Below are 20,894 nucleotides of genomic sequence, written 5' to 3'. Positions count from 1 at the left end.
CAGTCACGTAGCCATGCATTGATCTGCAGATTCCTCTTGTTTATCTCTTCATCCTTTCTTGCAACAGGTATGGAGGCAAACACCACTTGCGCTCCAGACCCCCTAACCAGCCGTCCCAGGGCCCTGAAGTCTCTCTTCATTGCCCTTGAATTCCTTGTAATAATTTCATCACTGCCAACCTGACTCTGCTAGTTGCAGTTGAAGCAGATAGTTTTTAGATTGAAAGTTTCAAAAAGGTTTTAACACGGAACACTACCTAGCCATACAAATCAATATTCCAACATGCTTTTGAATACAATTTAGCCTCATTTGAACAGAGATAATACAACTATGTGCCCCTTGGAAAACAAACAAACCTACTTATTTTAAAATTGATCACAACTGGATTCAAAAGCTCAAAATGAATACATCTAACCTTTAGCTTTAAAAGAATGAGATCTAGTTAACATATATTTAAACTCAAGTTTCATTATACCAGGATACCTAGTCATCTCCTCTGCAACCCATATTTGTTCAGTTGGGCTATACTGCCCACCTATACATGCAGAGTTATAATACCTTTGTGGGACCACTGATGTTAAAGTTAGAAGATGGCATACACTTGCTCTTCAAACGACTATTTTTTAGTTATTTAACCCATGGTAAACCAAACTCCTGTGTATGTGACTCACAGCATGTATTCTGTTTGTTGTGATTGAAGATGAGAAGGAATTTCCATTTAATTTGGCTTCCTTCCTTTTTTCTTTTTTTTTTTTTTCTTTTTTTCAAAAAAACCTAAGGGTTATGTGACTTAATACAGTTTTAGGGTTTTTAAGAGCTAAGCTTAATTTTCATCATCAGTCTGACAACACTTTTGGGAAAAGTCCTTTAAGCATGAGCACAATATAGGCCTAATTTCACTGAGGAAACAAAGAATGCATCTTGTGTACAAGAGCAGTAAGAGCAAGCTTGCTCTCTCACCCAAAAGGTTAAAAGGAATACTGGGATACAGATGGACTTACCTTCTCTTCTGAGGCAATTGTGAGTTTGTCACTGGATATGAGACTGCAAACCTGCTCTACACCGAGATTGAGGTATTCTTCACTAAGTACGACATCAGAAAAGTGCTGTTCTGTTTGAAGGAAAAGAAGTCCTCTAACATACAGTGCGAATATTTACAGATTTAAAAATATTGAATATAAATATAAAATAATGGAAATATTAAAACACATTATAGTAAAAGTAGCAATAATAGCAATTTATCATTTTCAGCATTGCTTCATCTCAGTACTTATTCTTTATATTTACTTAAATCTCATTTTTATATCCTTGTACACATAGAGCAAAAGAGATTCCAGAAAAAGAATATGCTCTATATGTCATTGACAAACATGTTTTAAACCTGTAGTTCAACATGAACAATGGCTGATTCATTAGAACTAACCAGCAGTTTGCATTCTAATGTAGGTCAAATCAAACATCTGGATCTTTCTGTAACTCTCAGAGCTTCTTCAAGGTCATAAAAATAATGCATATCACAGTCTCTACAACATGTAGAAGGTGTGTCATTTTTCCTCAGGTTGTTTTTTAATGCTTCAACTTTAAGTAAACAAAGCTAAAAATTTCATGGTTTAGTTGTAGCATTGGACTTTTTTTTTTTAACATAGAGCGTGGATCTTTTACAATTTGCTGTTCATTTATTCAGTTGTCCTCTATTCCTTAAAATAGCTTTTTAAGCCATTCAGTTGCTTTAAAAGTAGCTCCATCCCGTTAACTCCTATTTTTCCCCTCTTCAGCTTATTCTTAATAGAAGTTAGATTACTGAGTATTTAAGAATTCACTCAAAATTAGAATAAGGAGAAAAAGGTCACCAGACATATGAAAAAACTAAAGAACTAGCTAAAGAACTTTTAAAAGCCTCCATGCTTGACAAACAGTCCTAAGCTGTTGAAAAAAAAAAGTTTAAAAGAATGCTGAATGCTTCCTGGTCTAAATTTTTCAGGTCACTTTGCATGGTACAACAGCTTATTTGCATTGTAGTAAAGACTAGAGAGCATAAAAAGATAAATATAACACAGTATAATTCTTGTCCTTTCTCTAGTTCAGCATCCTGTTTCTTGAAACAAGAGGCACAAAGTGCTTCAGATAGAAATCCAGGACTATATATGACAAGTATGATAATAAAACTCCCATAAAGGTCTCACTATAATAATGAAAAATGAGAGATTGATAGCCAGAAAATGATGGTATTTCACCTTAACCACATCTTATGAAACAACGAGTTTAGTGAGATACAGTCCAGTCCCCTTAAATCCTGTTCAACTCTTTACTTTAATAACCTTCCTGCAGCAGTATTCCCACAGTCTGGCTGAAGAAAAAGCCTCGCATCTAAATTTAACACCCAGTTTACCATTAGTCAGTTTTCAATTAATATCTCTATGTTTTAATGCTGAATGCAAAAATAGGGAAAGCTGCAACCTGTCTACTCAAAATCGTTCGTTATCTTCTATTCCTTTTTAGCCTTTACCTGTCTTTAAAATAGACAGTCCTTGCCTTTCCAGTCCCTCATCCTACCAGCCTTTTCATTCACGTAGTCACCACCACTACAATTCCCTCCAATTTCGCAACATTATCTTATGATGGATGCATAGTATTTTCTGCCATATTTTAGGCAATGGGAGAGAAAGCATGAGCAGAAATACCAATGATTTTTAAAACACCATTACTTTTCCACTCCTTATAGATCTTTGTCTGTTTTCTTTTAAGACTACAAATATGCTGTTTCTTAAGCTAAAGTAGAATTTTCTGAGGCACACTTATTGAAATAAGTATCTGATTGATTTTAATATTTGCATATGGCAAATAGAATTGAGGAAGGCAGCTTGCATAAATGAGTTTTATGATAAACTCCAACTTTCAAGTGACAGTGCCTCAAAACAGCATGCTTGACTGTACTCAGAAGCCAAGTTAGGAAGCAAGTAGATACAGGAAGCAACATATATCCACATACTGAATAAATCTGATGTTCAGAAGCCTGTTCATCTTCCCTTGAGAAAGCTGATCCAACAGTATATCACATCCAACAGGATACACTTCATAAATAGAAATAGCCAGTTGATTTTCTAAACTTGTAGATAAAAGCTTGGATTTAGATTTACGACATGCTCTAAAGAGGAAGAGAGTCAGCCTCTAAACCAGAAAAGTAAAAGGTGAGAATTTTCAAAGCAATACAATCAATGTGAGGCTGTCTCCTGTTTTCAAGGTAGGAAGAGAACTGTAGAAGAAATATCTGAAAAAAATAGACAGTACTTGAACAAAAACCTAAGACCATTGTACTGGTTGTCACTCTCTGTGCTTAAAGCATAAACCAAGGCACATGGCCTAGAGAAGACAGAAGAGTGAAAAAAAGGAGAAATTAAAAAACCTACTCAGTCAATAGCTACAGGGTCATGTTCTCAAGCAATACCTGGAAAAAAATCCTCACCTGGATGAAAGGAAAAAGAGAAATAGGAAAGTAGATGGCTATATAGATTCTAGTCTTCAAAAAAAGAGGTAAGATTAAATCCCTTGTCTCTTAAGAACCAGATCTCTTGTTGTCAAGGAGACCATATTAACTGATTGACAGATAACCTTTTGGCAGGAAATAATTAAAATTAGATATAAATGGATTTCAAAATAATTAGAAACTGAAAAAGAACAAGGAAATGCAAAAACACCAAGTAAATGTGCCAATGGCAATTTATCTAAAGCTGTTTAAGTGTTGAAGGCAGAATACACTATTTTATTATACATAACAATCACAAAGCTTATGAAATTAAAGCATTTTGCTTCCTTTTAAAATGAAGGATATCAGCATCTTTGAAATAACGACAAGGTCCAAAATCTCACTAAGATCCTCTTTTTCCAATAGTTATGAGAGAAAAATAGTATTGAGAGGTTATTTTTTTTTTGCCTTCTGGGTTAGGATTTGTACTATGCCTTGTTATTGCTGACATCCTGAATGCTTTGAAAATCTGAAGATATTAACAAAACATCACAACATTTATGATGTGATGAAATATCTAATGCATCTGTCCCCTTCAAAATCTGAAATTAGCTTGGTTTTCATTTGGTGCATTAGGTAACATACTTCTTTCTTCATTAACATCTCCTAGATAAGCAATCAGAAAGAACTATCTGGCTGGAAACTTCTGCGAGAGAACAAAATACTTTTTTGTTTTCCAAATCAGAATTTTCCACACAGTGTGCAACTCTGAAAAATTTTTATTGGAATCCTGCCTCACTTCTTGCCACTTTACCCAGACATTGAAGCCAGCTGGCTTCAGACTAAGGCAGCCTGGAAACATGCTAGCTTAGAAGCTGCAGAGCCTTGGCTTCCAAATTCCCACTTCCTAAGGAAGTAGAATCCTATTTCATTATCAAAACTAAAATCTGCATTTTTTTTAAAAAAACACCACCCCTTCAATTTTAGGACACTGCTAAAATATCTGTTCCAATTGCATATAAAAACAGATTTTCATATTTTTGCAACTGATAGTTTCTATCTGAATAGCTAAAGACCTGTCCTCATCTGCCCTGTATCAGTAGAATGGGACTTCAGATTCAGCGATAAACTAAAAGGGCAAAAAGGAAGTTCTTAAAAACATGAAAGGGGCTAGTAACAAAGTCTTTGGAAGTACAATAAACAATGCCACTGTAGAGAGCACAGGAAGACAAGAGGAGCTGTATATGTAGCACTTTTTGGTATTTTTCATTATGAATCTGGAGATGTGTAGTATACATACACACAGCAGCAGTAAGCAATTGACCTACCTCTTCTATCCAAGAGGCCCATAATCTTGCTGGCCATAAAGATATTGACACTAGTTTTACATTCTGCAATTACATGGGAAGGAAAGCTATATCTGAAAACTGCACAGGACATTTTATGCTGTGAACATTTACGGAATAATTCACATGCACTCTCATTCATTTATATAGCTACAGTCAGACCTCTGGCTTAATTGCCTTTACTAAATGAAATAAACAAATACAGAAGGCAAAGGTCTCCTGAAATTCCCTCAGATTAAAAACATTTCAGAGAATCATAGTGGCCAAAAGTAAAAGCCTGCAACCCATTTTTGTCTTGTGAGTGTTTGTGTATAACATTGATGAAGACTGCCAAAATTTCTGTTCTATCATTAATAGGCTTTAGCTATTTTCTAACATCTTTCTGAGGTGTTCTAGCAGCTGTTGGCACTTAACATGCATTTCCAGAAATCTCTTTAATTTGTACACCTTCAGACATCTTCACCCAAAGACTTCCCAAAACCAAATTAACATGTATGAAAAACATGACCTGAGCTTATCAGTGTCAGAGACTGCAGCTGGAAAAAGGGAAAAACACCTCATATTTCCTATGTCTTTTTATTACAGTAATCCAATATATTTGTGTGAGAAAGAAAACATATAAAAAATAGAGAGTCTCATAATTGTCTTTTGTCTGGTTTAGGCCAACTATTTCTCTTCCACAAACCAGACTATGATTATTTTTTTTAAACTAAATGGAGTATCTGCATCATTCTGATGTGATAATGCTATAAAAACAGCTGGAACTTTCCAGAAGCATAGTTTTTTTCTGAACCAATAACCTTGTTTTAGAGGAAAGGCAAGGCATGAGATCTTGGAAAGAGCAAGGTCTTACATTATGACAGGCTGAGAGAGTTGGGGCTATTGAGCCTGGAGAAGGGTCCAGGTAGACCTTATAGTAGCCTTCCGCCCAGAGAGGGCACTGATAGGACAAGGGGTAATGGTTTTAAACTGAAAGAGGGTAGATTTAGGTAAGACATGAGGAAGAAATTCTTCACCATGAGGGTAAAAAGGCACTGGAATAGGTTGCCTAGGGAGGTTGTGGATGCCCCCTTCCCTTGAGTTGTTTAAGTTTGGATGAACCTTTGTTCAATGTGGTCTAGTGGGAAGTGTCCCTGCCAATGCAGGGAGGTTGGAACCTGATGATCTTTAAGGTCCCTTCCAACCTTAACCATTCTATGATTCACTTTAAAGAACAAAGACAGTTTTGCAAGCAGAGGAAATAAGAATACAAATTAAAATATTCAGCAATAATTAGTTTTTTTAGTTATTGCTTCAATTCACAATGTCACGTTACAACTTTTTTGGCTGAGAACAAAAGATCTTTGCTAATTGCCTAACCTAATGCACTGGTCAGACAGGAACTGGAGAAACAGCAGAAGTTAAACATTGCAAAATCAAGCGTTTTTACAAAATCTAATTTACTTGTCAGTTTTATGCTTAAATAACTGCTTTTGAGAACACCATGAAATTCATAGCAGCCAAGGTAACAGAAATGCAGCAACAGATGTTGCTACTCAGAATAGAAACCTAAGAACTATTCTGCTAACTACATCTTTCCAATCTCATGCATACAAATGCACACAAGAAGACATACACACTAGGCAGGGCTCAAAGTTTTAGACTCAAAGCATCAGAATCAAGAACACTGTATCCCACACTTAAGTACAACACAGCAAACCCAGCTTCACTGCACATGCTAAGATTCCCTGACAAAAGTTTCTCCACCATCTCAGCACAATGAGAAAAATCAAGAAGGCTTTCTGTATAAAGGTGGTCCTCAAAAGGGACTTCTTCCACAGGTAATCCAATGTTTCCAATCCCCATACTGGCCTATGTGGTGAGCGGAAGTACATTATTATTCTTTGGTTATAACTAAGAAATATGTCAAGACCTTAGCACTGAGCAAGTGTCTCTATCATCAAAAACAGCAAATGTCTCTCCACTAAAAGGCTTTACCAATCTATCTTCACGTTGTACATAACTTTACAACTATAAAACGCACCACATTATCAGGAAAAAAATGTTATTTTGTGAACATCCTGTAAGACTACATAAGATGTATTCCAGACTAAAGCAGAGGATGGACTAGCAGTGCTTATGCCATGTACTCTTCATAGGAATCCTTACCCATGAAAGATGAGAGGCCTTAGCTGTATGTAGTCCCAGAGCATGCAAGTGTGACAAGACCCAAAGAAGGGCTGCTTTCTGGGACATCAGAAAGTATCTCAGAAAGTTTAATTGCAACAGAAGCTCGTTCCAAATAATCTGTATCAATCAACCACTACTTTCAGACCTCTCCATAGGTATCATTGATATATATGACTCTTCTAAATTAAAGAAATATCACACACTCTTACAGGAAGACCAACCCCACCACAGGATTAGGAAGCTCCAATTTTAATGAAAGTTGAGTTTTTACTCTCGCTGGAAGGAAGTTTCAGAGTTCCACTTTTCTAACTTCTCATCTACATAGGCATCCATTTGGTTTTATTCCATCACTGTCTATTGGGAGAAATATCTTCCTGCCTCTTTTTCCAAAATATAAAATAGCAAGTGTAACAAAATAAAGACTGGAAGAAGTTAAACAGCCACATGCTTTTCATTTTCTCCAGCAGGGAATTATTTTCACTACTTTTTCAATGTAATAATCCTCTTCTCTACTTATTCTAATTTCTGGAGCCTTATTCCCAAAAGGTCTACTCCTGGGACTTCAGCTGCTTGTGATTCATGTCCTGATTCTGAAGTGGCACAGCCACATATCTTTGCTCAGAATTTTGAGAAATTTTTTTCAATTGTAAGAAGGAGCCTTGATGAAGTACAAAGAGGCATTTGAGATAAGAATGGGAGGAAAAGAAGCTATGATGGCTGAGACACAGGCAATAAGAAGGCTGAAAATTCATGAGGAAAAACATTGACCTGAAAGGTATAAAACTGCACAGAAAAAAATCAGGGAGTCAGCAGACAGAAATCCAGCACGACTGATGAGCAGCCTGTTCCAAGGAGGAATAAAGGCCAACCCTTCCTCCTTGGGCACTTGTACCAAGAGTTCTGAGTATGCCAGTGCTCAGACTAGTAGCTTGCAAGTCCCACCTAGGACCAACAAACAGCTTCCTTCTCCTTTCCACTTATCTGCATCCTGCTTGCAGAGTCTTTCCAAGCACAGCAAAGGATACCTGAGCAAAATGAAGGAGTGTTACAAGTTGGACACAGTTCCTGTGCTCTCAAACACATTTAACCAATATTGCACTAAAGATCTTGCCAGGGTCCTAGATTTTATATTTCTAGAAAGTAATCTATATAAAACTTACCTTCAACAACTGAATTGAAAAAAGATTGTTTTGAAGTAACTGAAATAGTTTTGAAGTTACTAAAACAGTCAGAATAGAAGTTGGAAGAAATAATTTAAAATTCAAAATTAATCATCTCCTGTATCAAAATGTGTTCCCTAAAACATTAAATATCTGAACATTAACTCTAGTTAATAAATGTAAGCTTTGCTTCCTATTGCATAAAAGATCATAAATATTATACCTTTTGGATTTGATATTACTCAAAAATATATAATTTTTAAACATAAGTCTAAATACAGTTATCACAAAGTCCTTCAGTCACATACACATTAGAGCTCCCCAAGTAAGACTGGCATTACAGAAGTGAGTACTTTCAAAAACAACCTCAATACCTCTTGTATTTTTTAAAATTTTATATATAAATTATTTGAATACAATTTCACTGGATTAAAAGCTTCTGAGTATGGCTGATTTGTATACCTTAGTTTCCCACTTAAGAGAGCAACCAAGAATTCACCTAATCATATAATTCTGCTGCATTTCTGGTTTTTTTTAAACATCCATTCTTGATAAAAATACTATCATCTTCTGGAAGTGGGTAAAAAACCCCACAACTATATGAGAAAACAGATTTTATAGGAATTAAGGCAACTGAAAGCATTAATCCAAATCCTTATTTTTATGAAGTCTAAAACTACTCAATGCAATAAAAAGCCTATTATTTGGTCCTAGACATATGAATTGAAGCACTGAGTGCTCTATTTCAGGAAAACATTCAGTTTTAACTCTGTAGTAGTTGTTCATGAGGCTAACTGATCACTGTACATTTTAGAATAGTTATCGAAAGTGATACCATGTGATTATTTTGTTCTGCAGCTTTATCATGAGATTTCCTTTTTAATTCCCTTTTCTGTATTGCTCTTATACTAAGACTGACAGAGTGCTAGGGATTAAGAAAGGCAATGCAGAGAGTGCAGTGCAATGGAGCAGCTCACAGTCTGACTACGCACAGCATATTTATCTCAAGAGTAAGAACAGAGTGTGCATTGCTTTAAAATTCACCACACAGATAAAGCAAAAACACAGTAGGAGTTGAGCTGGCATCTCATGATATGGGCCAGCAGGACTCCAAGAATATGACAGAAGGGGAAGCACAGATGAGAAAAGTGCTTTCTGGAGGAATGTGATGGCAATGGAAGATGGTTTGATTATGGAGGAAACAGAAGGTTAGTTCCAAGCACAAAAGCAGCAGAGAGAGCATATAAACGACTGAAGTGAGGGTAATTCTGCTGAACTAGAAAAACCTAGGATGAGAGGTTGACATTTGATCCGGGAAACAAAGGAATATTGCAATAGTAGTAAAATGGCACTTCACCCTGTTTGCATGTCTTAAAGTTCAGTTCAGCATTTTTCTACCTGAGGCCTCAACAGCATCAAGACAAAGGAAATAATTACTCTCCCTTGTCTGCCCATACAACACTAATGTTACTTAACCACAAAATGAGAATTGTTTTTCATTCACAACAGCAAGCAAAACGAGAACCTACTGTTCAAAAATGGTCAAGAACTCAACGTGAGCCAGTCCTCTTACAGATATGAGTAACACAGTCTTTAAGATGATCATGACAAAGTATTTTCAGTAAAAAAATAAAGAATTCCATTAACATTTTTTCAGGAAAAAAAATGAGAAAAATCCAATGGCAAATGCTCATTACAAGGAAAGCAGAATTTTGTTGGTTCAGCTACATGGTTAGTCAGAAGATGCACCTCTGTCTAATTTGTGCTAAGATAGATAAACGAGACTAGAAGTACCCTTTATAATAGGAAATTTCAAGTTTTGGGCTAGATGAGTAGGATTTTCAGAAGACAAGTTGGTAACACAATACTTGTGGTACATTTGTTGCTTCTTAGCCAGTGCAGTACAGGGGATACAGATAGCACACTGCCCCCTGTCACACCCTTGTTTCTTCTGCTGTGTACTTCCTACAAACTTTGGCTTGTGGCAGTTGCCAGAGTTTTAATTCTTCTTTCACTATTTCCTCCCCTAAGTGACAGTGTAAAGCTTTAAACAGCAAATTTGAACAGGATTACAAACTGCTTGGACCCTGTATAGCCCTGATAGGCTGTGAAGATGCTGCCTTTTTGTGCTTAGTGTAACTATGTTCCAGCCAGAAGACTCTATTGTTCTTAAAGACATTCATATTGAAATCACGTCAGAAGATTCATGTCTGCAATATCCTGGATATAATTCAGTTTTCCTTTGAGTGGGGTTGGGTGGGCAGGGAGCCTATGAGTGTATCCACAAACACAGATAACAAGCTACATGCTATAGTAATGATAACTTGCCTGCATATGTGTTGGCCTTGTTCAAAAGATCTGTGCATGCATGCATATCAGCAAAAGCACGAATCCCCAAGCAGTTGACAGGATGAAGCTGGGATTCCAAAAATTCACAGCAAGTCCTTTTCACATCCTGAAGTTGCAAGAGACCAGCTGCTGGGAGCAGTACCTGTAAGGAGCAATAGGTGTTTAATACGACAAAATACAATTCTGAGCTTATACAAGAATATTTATAAAGTTAAAGGATCCATAAAAAAAATAAAAGACTAAAACAGACAGGAAGGTTTCAGCATTATGTGACTGAAGAACTTAAAACTCAACATTAACATGATTTTACCACCCTGCAAATACCATTTAGGATTTAAATAACAAGCAACATCTCTACCACCATGTTCACTGAGAAATTATTCCACAGATTATAACTCTCACACTTCATATAAACTTTTCTCAATACTCATTCACAAGTTCCCATCTTGCTGTTCCCAACACTCCATAATTACAACTCATTTCCAAACCTTCAGCATTAGATATTTCTTTAAAGCAAAGTTTCCTAGACCATGATAAAATATGTACATCTTATTTGCACAAAAGCTCTGGACACTGTACCGTTTTTTTAGCATCAATAATAAGCATCTTTATGCAACTGATTCCAGTAACAATTCAATTCAGCTTCCAAAGAAGTCTGTGACCTTAATGGAAGAACGACAAGGCATTTAGAAGTCTGAGCATATTAAAATATTCTGTAACTCACTAAAAATCCATATCAGTAAGGAATTAATGTAAATTACATCTGCCATTCAACTTTCAAAAAATAAGTAACAAGAAGAAATTTAAAAACTGTATGACATACATTTTATTTGCCCAGTAAAACTTAAGATTTAGGTGAATTATAATTGTGCCCTTGAGCAAAATTCCACACTGCTCTCTACAATTTCTTCTTCACAATATTTTATTTTCCGTGCCCTTGACAGTTATTTTAATGAGACTTCTATTTTACAACATTCAAGTCTTAGCTTTCATCTTCAGTGGGTGAAAACAGGCAAGATTTTAACATGGAAGTCTTGCAACTGTTCACTTCCATATAGACAAAACAGATACTATAAGGCTGCATCAATAATAAGTGAGCAAAAAATACACCAAAGTCAATAGCTGCACTACTCTTGTTAATGCTTTTTATTTAAACAATTATTTGGGTAGAATTAAAGAGAGTCAGGCAAGAAGAAAAAGAGAGCTGGAAGAGCAGAGTAAAACAATTTAGAAACCTGCATAACACTACATGAAAACTGCAGAATATACTTCTATATAATTGCTCTTTGGAAGAAGTTTTAATCTTTGAAATTGTAGAACCAAACATTTGCCATCATCTCTGTAAGCATCTATCTACTTGACTTCTAATGAGCTACTGTTTGGTTTTTTTTATGCATTAGATTATTTTACTGAAATAAATCTAATAATTCTGACCCAAATTAAAACAAAAAGGACTTCAGGTGATATAACCTTGCAAAGCTTATGTCTGCTTTAAACTTCCTTTTTTTGTCCTGCTTCTACTATTTATGGCTGTTCCTCTTCCCTCAGCCTGCCATACATGAAGCCTGCTTGAAAACCATCTTTCAGTTCCTCCAGATATTAAACCCCAATTTGAAACAGTAATCCACTATAGTCTCTGTTTACAGTCTTGACTATCAATGTAGACAGTAAAAAAAGAAGGATTATGTCTTTAACAAGAGTTTGCTTTGAATATCAACTGTTAATGAAAGAGAAATGAAGGAAAAACACAAATGTGATTGCATTGAAATACAGACTGCTGCTATGGAAAATAACTAAAAACTAGTTTAAGACTTTGATAATCCTTAAAAGCATCAAATAAATCTAACAAAATAAATGGAGAAGATCTGCATTTAATAGGCACAAGTGTAATAAGTCACACAATTCAGAAGAAATTTAGTAAGCTTAAAATTGACTAATGACAAGATTAAAACAGTACAATGAACTCATTTTTTAGCACGTTTATGCAAAAATGAAGATAGTAATACAATTTGTATTATTACTAGAACTACAGAATGACTAGTTATAATAGGAAGTGGATAATTCCTTTGATAATGAATTCTATTATAAGGTATTAAATTACTCAGGGCTAGAAATTTAATACAAGTATTTATTTAAACAACTTGTCCCAATGAAGCAAATATTCTACATCTGCTTACAATTTCAGTAACTAATTTAAACACAATCCTAAATAATTTTAGGTTTGAAAGAGCTATAGTGTAGCAAATAACTCTGGGAACAATCCTTTACTGCTTAAGTGGATTCAGCAGAAAAATATGTAAAATCATCATCAAATCAGTAAATGAAATAAGAAGGTGAAATTTGAGAATGGAATGCAGAAAATAATTTAAGGTTTGTATGCACAGTCACACTGAGACACTTGCTTACTCACCTAAATAGTAAAGCAATGCCACCAGAACTATAAGATCACTCTTCATTATGGAAAATTTACATCACCTCTTTAATCATAATAACTGAGTTTGCAAAATTACATATTTCAATACATTTTAGTTATCAGACAATAAGAAATTTAAATCTAAATATATTTATGTGTATTCCATGACTAAAAAGGAAAAGAGAGGCAAAGTGTATCAAATTTATCCTATTGAAATTGTACATTGGGCTTTGGTTACTAGGCAACAGGAGCTGTGAAACATTGAGCTATTTCTATTTGTACATATATAATTGTTAGCTTGGAAGCTGTAACAACCTGTTTTTAAAACTACAGTTTAATCACAGGCAGATTCACTCTGCTGAAGCCAGTGGGGAATAAAAACAAACAAACAAACAAACAAAACCCAAACTCTTCTCAGACCCATAAAAATCCATATATTCAAACTGCAGTACAGATTAAGTTTAACAGCTGCTGACTCCAAACGGGTACACTATAGCTCAGATTTATTTCCAAAAATAGCCAGTAGAGGGTACCTTAACTTTCCTTTAAAGTTCAAAAATATTTTAATATGCATACTACTTTGTACTGCAAGAAATGTAGACAAAAAAATCTCCAATTGCTTATTCTATGAAAACATATCAGTGGTTGTTGTTTTTTAATCAAAGAAACGGAACAGATTATTATTACTGATAGCAAGTAAGAAATTACATATTCTTGTATCTTGTATGAATCTTGTATCTTGTGATGAATCTTGGAATGATGTTACATTTCCTAGAGCACATCTATTAACCTTTACAAGTCTTTGACGACTATTTTCCCAGGTTATCTCTTCCTGGTTCTCCTTCCTGAAGTGACACTCCTATTCCCAAAGCTGTGTGCACCTGCCATGCCAAATACACCTTTCCAGCTCCACTGAGACAAAAATGACCGTGACCAGGTACAAGTATTTGTTTTAAAATCCACCTGCAGAGTCACCTGCACAGTCAGTAGGGATCCACTTAAGGCCCTAAATTTGGGTGCTGTTGTCACTGGAGTAGATTTAATCCCTTCAAAATAACTCAGCTAGGCCATCACCCCATTTTTGAGGCTGCTGCCCTCTTTTCTGGTCCTTCAGATACAGGCCAGGAATATATTGAGGGCTGAGGATATTAAAGTTGCCTGCAGCTTTTCTCCCTCTTCTTTTCCAGACAGTGTCATGACTGCTCCCCCTTGGGCAGCTGGACATACTTACTTTATGTGACTAAAACATATATGTAGCATATTGAGCTCACAGATGAGGAGCAGCCAGTACAGGCAAGCACCTCTCCAGTTTCTTGTGACCCATCAACTGACAAGGAACATGTTTACAACAGTCTCAGGGAGATACAGCCTGCATGATCAACCAGCAAGCCCCTACAATAGAAGAAAGCTCAGAGGAGATGAACTCAGGAAAGAAATGTAAGGAATGAGCACCAAGAAGCACAGATAAAGCTGAACTTAGCTCAACGCAAGCGGGACCAGAGGATAACCTTTGTTGAGGTATGTGGCTGTATCAGCGAGTCACCAGGTTGTGTCAACAGCCTTCTCTCTGAGATAGTATTGTCTTCTCCAGCTAGCCAGACCAGCAGGGGGAGAAGTGTATACGTGTCTCAGCCCAGCACGAAGTATAAAAACTGAACAGCCAACAGAAGGAACTCTGAAAAGACTAAGAGGCTTGAGCTGACTTTATCCCACATATTCCTTCCTGGTGAAGAGGGGATGCCCAGCATTCTGACAGTGGGCATTTAGAGAATGGTAATGAGAGTCACTTTCGCATGGTGATCCAAAATACATTGCAATTGCTGTATTTTGCTTGTGTTGTAATTTCATTTTATTGCTGCAAATGAAAGTGTCATTTCATTATATTGCTCATTATATATCTCTGCTAAAACAAAACATAGCATACATGTAGGACCAAATATCTTCAAATAAGTAAATTTTATATCAAGAATTGTGGACTACCTAGAAGCAGTCAGAGAAGCTGCCCTGGAGTGTCTCCACACCAGACAGGAGAGTTTGTCCTACCAGAAAGCTGCTAGACAACTTAATGGGCAGGGTGCCCAGGGACGTGGTTGAATCACCATCCCTGGAGGTGTTTAAAGGACATTTAGATGTGGTGCTTAGGAACTTGACTTAAGTACTGGACTTGGTAGAGTTAGGTTAATGGTTAGGAGTTAGATTATGGTTGGACTTGATGATCACAAAGGTCTTATCCAACCAGAGCAATTCTGTGTGATTCTTCTATATGTGCTTCACGCAGTTCAGACAGCCTCTTGCTCCAAGTTAGTACATATTTCTGCAACACATAAGCTTTTAGTACCTGTCCTGCTAGTTGAGAATGGAGGACTAAGTCCAGTAGAAGGGGCTACCAAGATGATCAGAGGGCTGCAGCATATGATATTACAAGGAGAGGCTAAGAAAACCAAATTTATTCAGCCATGGAAGAGAAGACAAAGGGGAGATCTTCCTACCATCCACAGCTATCTAATGGGAAGGCAGAGAAGACTGAGCCAGACTGTTCTTGAAGATGCATAGCAGTGGGACAAGAGTCAGTGACAACACAGGAAAATGTGACTAGAAAAAAAACAGTTTGGTTTCTTTTTGTTATTTTGTGTTTGTTTGGGATTGTTTTTAGATCATGAGGGTGGTTAAACCCTGGAACAGGTTACCCCAAGAAGATGCAGCATCTCCACATTTGGAGTCAACTTTCAGTAGACAGGCCCCTCAATCTGCTTTAATGGGACCTGTTTTTAAAAAGTTCGATTCAAAGTAAAATTTGATTTTATTAAAGCTTTCTGCCTGTTGATTTAAATCAATTTGATTCAGTAATTTATCAATCCACGCTATCATCTTTGCACTCCTCTTCGTACTGAGAGATTCTCCTAGCCAGAACATATTGTGCTACCTGCAATTTGAAGAAGCTTAAGGCAATATTTTTATCTCTTTAAAATGAAATTGATTTCAGGGAGCAGCAGCCATGTTAATACCTGTCATAATACAAATCTGGAGGAAAGACAGTAAAAGTTTAACCTCTATTTCTAAGGTTTCAATAACTATTTCAACAAATTAAACCCCTTAATTTGCGTTTATACTACCATGGCATAAGAAAGAAGGAAATAAAAATAATTGTCAAAGATCATCCAAATTATCTTAATTTTTTTCTCATCTAAATGCATCTGTGCTGTAATTATATCTGTGGCTTTAATTAAAACTCTGGTAGTCTGAGTTCTAGTGAAATCATTCAGCATTGCATTGAAATTATGCTGTTTGGGAGTATGCATACAAAAAGACTGAAATAGATACAAATATTATAATGCATCCGTGGAATGAAATTTACAAGTTCCAATTCTGGGAAATTCAACCTTGCTAGCATGTCTATATGAACATGCTAAGGGCACTGTTTCGGTGTTAAAATACATACAAATGAGATACTGCACTGTATTTAAAAATATGCATGAGCTGCAACATTAGAACATGACGCCATGCCTCACAAAATATGCCTTTTAGGTATCTCAACATCCTTGACTTTACAGGCAAATTGAAAACTTGGATGTATAAATTTATCCTTTAGCTTAATGAGCCCCATCCAATTAAAGATTTAGTGTGGGTGGCAATTTTACAGTATCAGAGGAAGGAATCAGACTACTAATCAAGATATAGTTCTGTTCCTTCACGTTCATAGTACTAGACTCAAATTGACTGAGCACTGTTTCAGTTGAAAACAAGTAAACAATCATGATAATGTAATATTTTTAATGACTAACATAATCTACAAAATACTAAGCAGATCCCAACTTGGAAAGCAGTGTGACAGATTAAAATAGAGAGTAAGAGAAAAGTAACTGTCCCACATACCTGCTTTTTAACCAGCATCAGAATCTGTACTTAAGAGTCCACATCAGTTATAGTGACATGCAATTTATAGGAAGCAACTGATTTACTCAAAAAATGGCTTTAGAAGATATGCCCGTTTAGAAGACTAAGCTGAATGAACTATAAGTTAAAACATTTGGGATGGAAGTGCTGGTTCTATTGTTTTCTTGGATTTTTTTGAAGGGGCGGGTGTGGAAATTTTGGGATGTAGTTAGGGGCTGCTGAAGCACAGAAACAAGATTCACTAAGTGAACAAAGTTAACAGCTGGGTCACTTTAATCAAATAATACACTACCATTAATGGTGGTTATCTGGCCTACAAGGAAGAAACACTAAGTCTTGTTTTGCTTGAGGGTTCTCCTACATCTTTTCTACCAGAACAGTGCCCTAATCACCATGTAACAGTGCATTTTGCTTTAAGCCTCCACACAAGAGAGAGATTGATTTTCTCTTCTGATGGTTATTTTTGTTAACAGTCATGAGCTGAGCCTTTCATATCCTCATCTTCTGTTAAAAGATACTGAAATAGAACTGAAACACTGTGTCACTTGGACTGAAAAATTCTTGAACCTAAAATAATTTTAGTTAGAATTTTGTATTTTTCTTTCAGTGAAAAGAAATATAGACATTTTGATTTGATAGAAACAGAGATTTTTATTTGAGCTTGGGTTCACTGAATTTAAGTATATGTACAGTAAGCCAGCTAAAATGAAAGCTCAGAATCCTTCATCATACTGCAAATCAATGCTTATAAGAGTATATAGCTGCATAAAAACACCTCCATGTTTTCTTAGGCACAGGATAATTTAAACAAGACTAACTAGAGTCTGAATAAAGTCACTTGCTGCTGATACTTTCTCATTCAGAAACTGAACAATTCACTCTTTTATCTATGGAAGCTGAAGTATTAGCCAGTCAAATAATACACAAACCTCCCCTGCAGAAGGATTAAAGGTAGCTGAAAAAAAAAAAAAAGTAGGCAGGATAACATAACATACACCATCTTCAACCTTTCTGAAAAAGGCTGACCCACATAAAGAATTGCTGTATCAGGTGATGCTTTTAGCTAGTGTGCTTCAGCTATAGAATTTACCCATAACTTCTCACACCTTCAGTACCAGACCACTCAGTCTCAGACCCCACGGACAGATTCACTGAGTTTGATTATACAAAGATTACTATGATAGAAATACTTCTAACATATCCCCTAAAACTAAAGACAGAAAAGACTGACACAGGAATGAAAAATGTTTATGTGCTATGTTTTCTGAAGCATAAAAGATTACTTTAGGGGAGCTGGGGGGAAGGGCACTGAGGAAGGAATTGTTTGTTGGATTTTTCTCTACATTACAGACTGACTTGTAACAAACATGGCTTGTTCTCCTTTTTTAAGTACATACTTGCTGGCAATCTCAAAGACAGGGATTGAAACACCATTTGCAAAACCCTAAAGCCTGTGCTGGAAACAAATAGCATAACTGGGATAGCAGACTGTGAAAGTCTGCTTTCTCTCTGCATCTATACTACTTTTTATAGCCAAGAACTGAGGACGAGAGGAAATGGCCTGAAACTGCACCAGGGGAGGTTTAGGTTGGATATTAGAAAGAATTTCTTTACCAACAGAGTGGTTAGACAGTGGAACAGGCTGCCCAGGGATGTGGCAGAGTCACCATCCCTGGAAATATTTAAAAGAAATGTAGATACAGTGGTTAGCTACATGATTTAAGCACTGAACGGGTAGGTTAGGTTATGGTAGGGGGATTTAGGTTATGGTTGGACTTGATGATCTTCAAGGTCCGTTCCAACCAGGATGATTCTATTACAACAGAAATAACAGGAAGCAGAAATGCTTTGTGTGTATGGTACTTATCTTCAAAAATTGTGTCAAGGTTAAAATCTAATTTACAATAAAAGGCCCTTCAGTGGACTCAAGACATTTGATTACTCCAAGCTTCCAGCATTACAGTTATGTTTTTATATTTTATTGAGATAACCTTTTACTTTTCCCTCAGTTTCCTACAGCAGACCATATTTATATTCTCCTAGCAACATCACAGGGAAACACCTCTTCCAAAAAAAAAAAAAAAGTGCATTAGGCTTAGTGACAAATTTCATCATCACTTTAATCTAGATGATGTGCTTAAAAAATTCAAGTATGTAGGGACAGAATTCCCAAAGCAAACAGCATCTTTAGTCTCTCATTTGAATTTTTTTTTCAGTTGAAGGTTTCATGCATACACTTAATGATTTAAAGCATGACCAATATTAAAAAACAAACAAACAACCAAACAACCAGAAATTTCATCTTCTGTGTAGCAACTTAGCAACATACTGCTGAACCTACTTGCAAGCGACACAGGTCAAGCATAGTGTCTCTCTTCTTTAAGTGGTTTAACTTACTCATAATAAGCACCTTGAATTTTACAGGGAAGTGGGCAGGCACACAGGTTTTCATTTACATAGAATGCTTTAAAAGTGAACAAATTACCTCTGCACTTCAAGTTGGCAAGGGCTGTCTTTCAGGTTTTGCCACAGGTAGGTTTATGGTCATACACAGAAATAGATAAATGGATGCCTACAGTAAAGGTCATAGCTGAGACAAAAGTAGTTTCTTTCATCCAGCTTGACAGAGTCCCTAACACAGCCTAGCAGCATGATGATTTTAAAGATAACAGACCCAGAAAAGTTGCACAAGTGGTTCAGACTGAGAAGGCAGTATACATACAGAAGTTCTTATTCATTAATGTCTAGTTAAAGGGCAACCAATCCTATTGAGGCAGGATGAAGGCACCAGCTTTTTAGAAGCAGAAAACTTGTGATCTCAGTCCTGATTATTTCTGACCTACCCACAGGTCATCATTTATCTACTTCTTTCTTTTTCTTAATAGTCTGTTCAAGTCTGTAAACTCTTAGGCCACACATCGTACCTACAGAATCCCACTTCTAGCTTGCTCATAAAGCCAACAGTTAAAAGGATTTTCCAGGGTAAGCTTGAAATGTACAGGTTTTTAGCTAAATGTATGTTTGAATAATGAGTAAAATCGCTGTGTTCTAAAAAGAAAATCCAATGCATCCCTCCCTAGTCAACTACATGGAAAAAAAAAATCTCCGGGTTTCCTTCTGCATGCACCTCCATTTGCATGTACTTCCCACCTTGTTTCTAGAAGGCCAGCACCCTTTTGGTGTAGAGGCTGATCACTTCTGAACAGTCCCAAGACCAACCTTAATCAATGTTAATAATGAAAATACAGGTATAACTATATATTAGACCAAAGCAACAGCCTATTCATTCCAGGTAGTCTGGAAACACCAATCTTCATCCATTATCAAAGAAACGCGCATGAAACTTCATAGTCTGGAGTAAATATGCCACAACAGAGAATACTTCCTTGAAATGTAAGGAATAGTTTGCCCTTGAAGCATAAGGATACATCTTACCTTTTAGAACAGCATTTCTAGTTAGTTAAAACCAAACTTCACTTGAGAAAAACTGGCAGTGTCCAGTGCTTCACAGGTAAGTAAACGTGGGACAAGAGCTTCCAGCTTTGAAAGGGAACAGTAAAAAATTGTGGTAGTGGCTATGGATCTAGCTGGTGGATCAGGGATGTAGGCTTCTTTTAAGAGTAGGAGAGGGGCAGAAGATAAAGAAACGGCAAAATTTTTGCCTTTCTTAGAACTGTTTTTGCCCAGCTGTGCTGCAACCAGCCAGGGACCTCCTTCACACTCCGAGCCACACTGGAAGCAAATTTGGCAGCTGGCTCGAGACAGAATCTATAAGGTCCTCCTCCCTTTCCCAATATGTGCTTAAACCCAGTATATTCCTGAAACAAAGCTTCACAGCACTGCTCTGCTTCCATCAGTGCCATTCCTTCCTCTGTGTTTCCCCCACCCAAGGAAAAGGGAAATTTATGGTGGAGGAAAGTAGAACAGGTGACCCAGATCTGGACCTCATATGCTCTCACCTAATTAGGGATGCAAACTTTATAGGGTGAAAATACCTGCTTTGACACAATCTGACTAATGGTAAACCAAGGTTCACAGATAATCTTTTCCAAACCAACCAGTGCAGCTAGAAAAGCACACTGCTCACCTTCTGCATCCCA

General features: G+C 36.5%; 1 protein-coding gene across 1 annotated transcript in view; it reads right to left on the bottom strand.

The window, feature by feature from the left end:
- The window catches only part of KLHL2 (kelch like family member 2), a 60,256-nt gene that overhangs the window by 12,970 nt on the left and 26,392 nt on the right, over window positions 1–20,894 (bottom strand). Inside the window, exons 5-6 of the mRNA XM_051618232.1 lie at window positions 10,467–10,629; window positions 1,002–1,111 (exon numbers count right to left, since the gene is read on the bottom strand). Coding sequence (XP_051474192.1) covers window positions 1,002–1,111; window positions 10,467–10,629 — 273 coding nt within the window. The remainder of the gene's footprint in view (window positions 1–1,001; window positions 1,112–10,466; window positions 10,630–20,894) is intronic.

This window comes from Apus apus, chromosome 4 (genome assembly GCF_020740795.1).
Source record: "Apus apus isolate bApuApu2 chromosome 4, bApuApu2.pri.cur, whole genome shotgun sequence".
Taxonomy (NCBI): Eukaryota; Metazoa; Chordata; class Aves; order Apodiformes; family Apodidae; genus Apus; species Apus apus.
The sequence above is the reverse complement of the archived record's forward strand: the minus strand, read 5'-3'. Positions and strand labels throughout refer to the sequence as shown.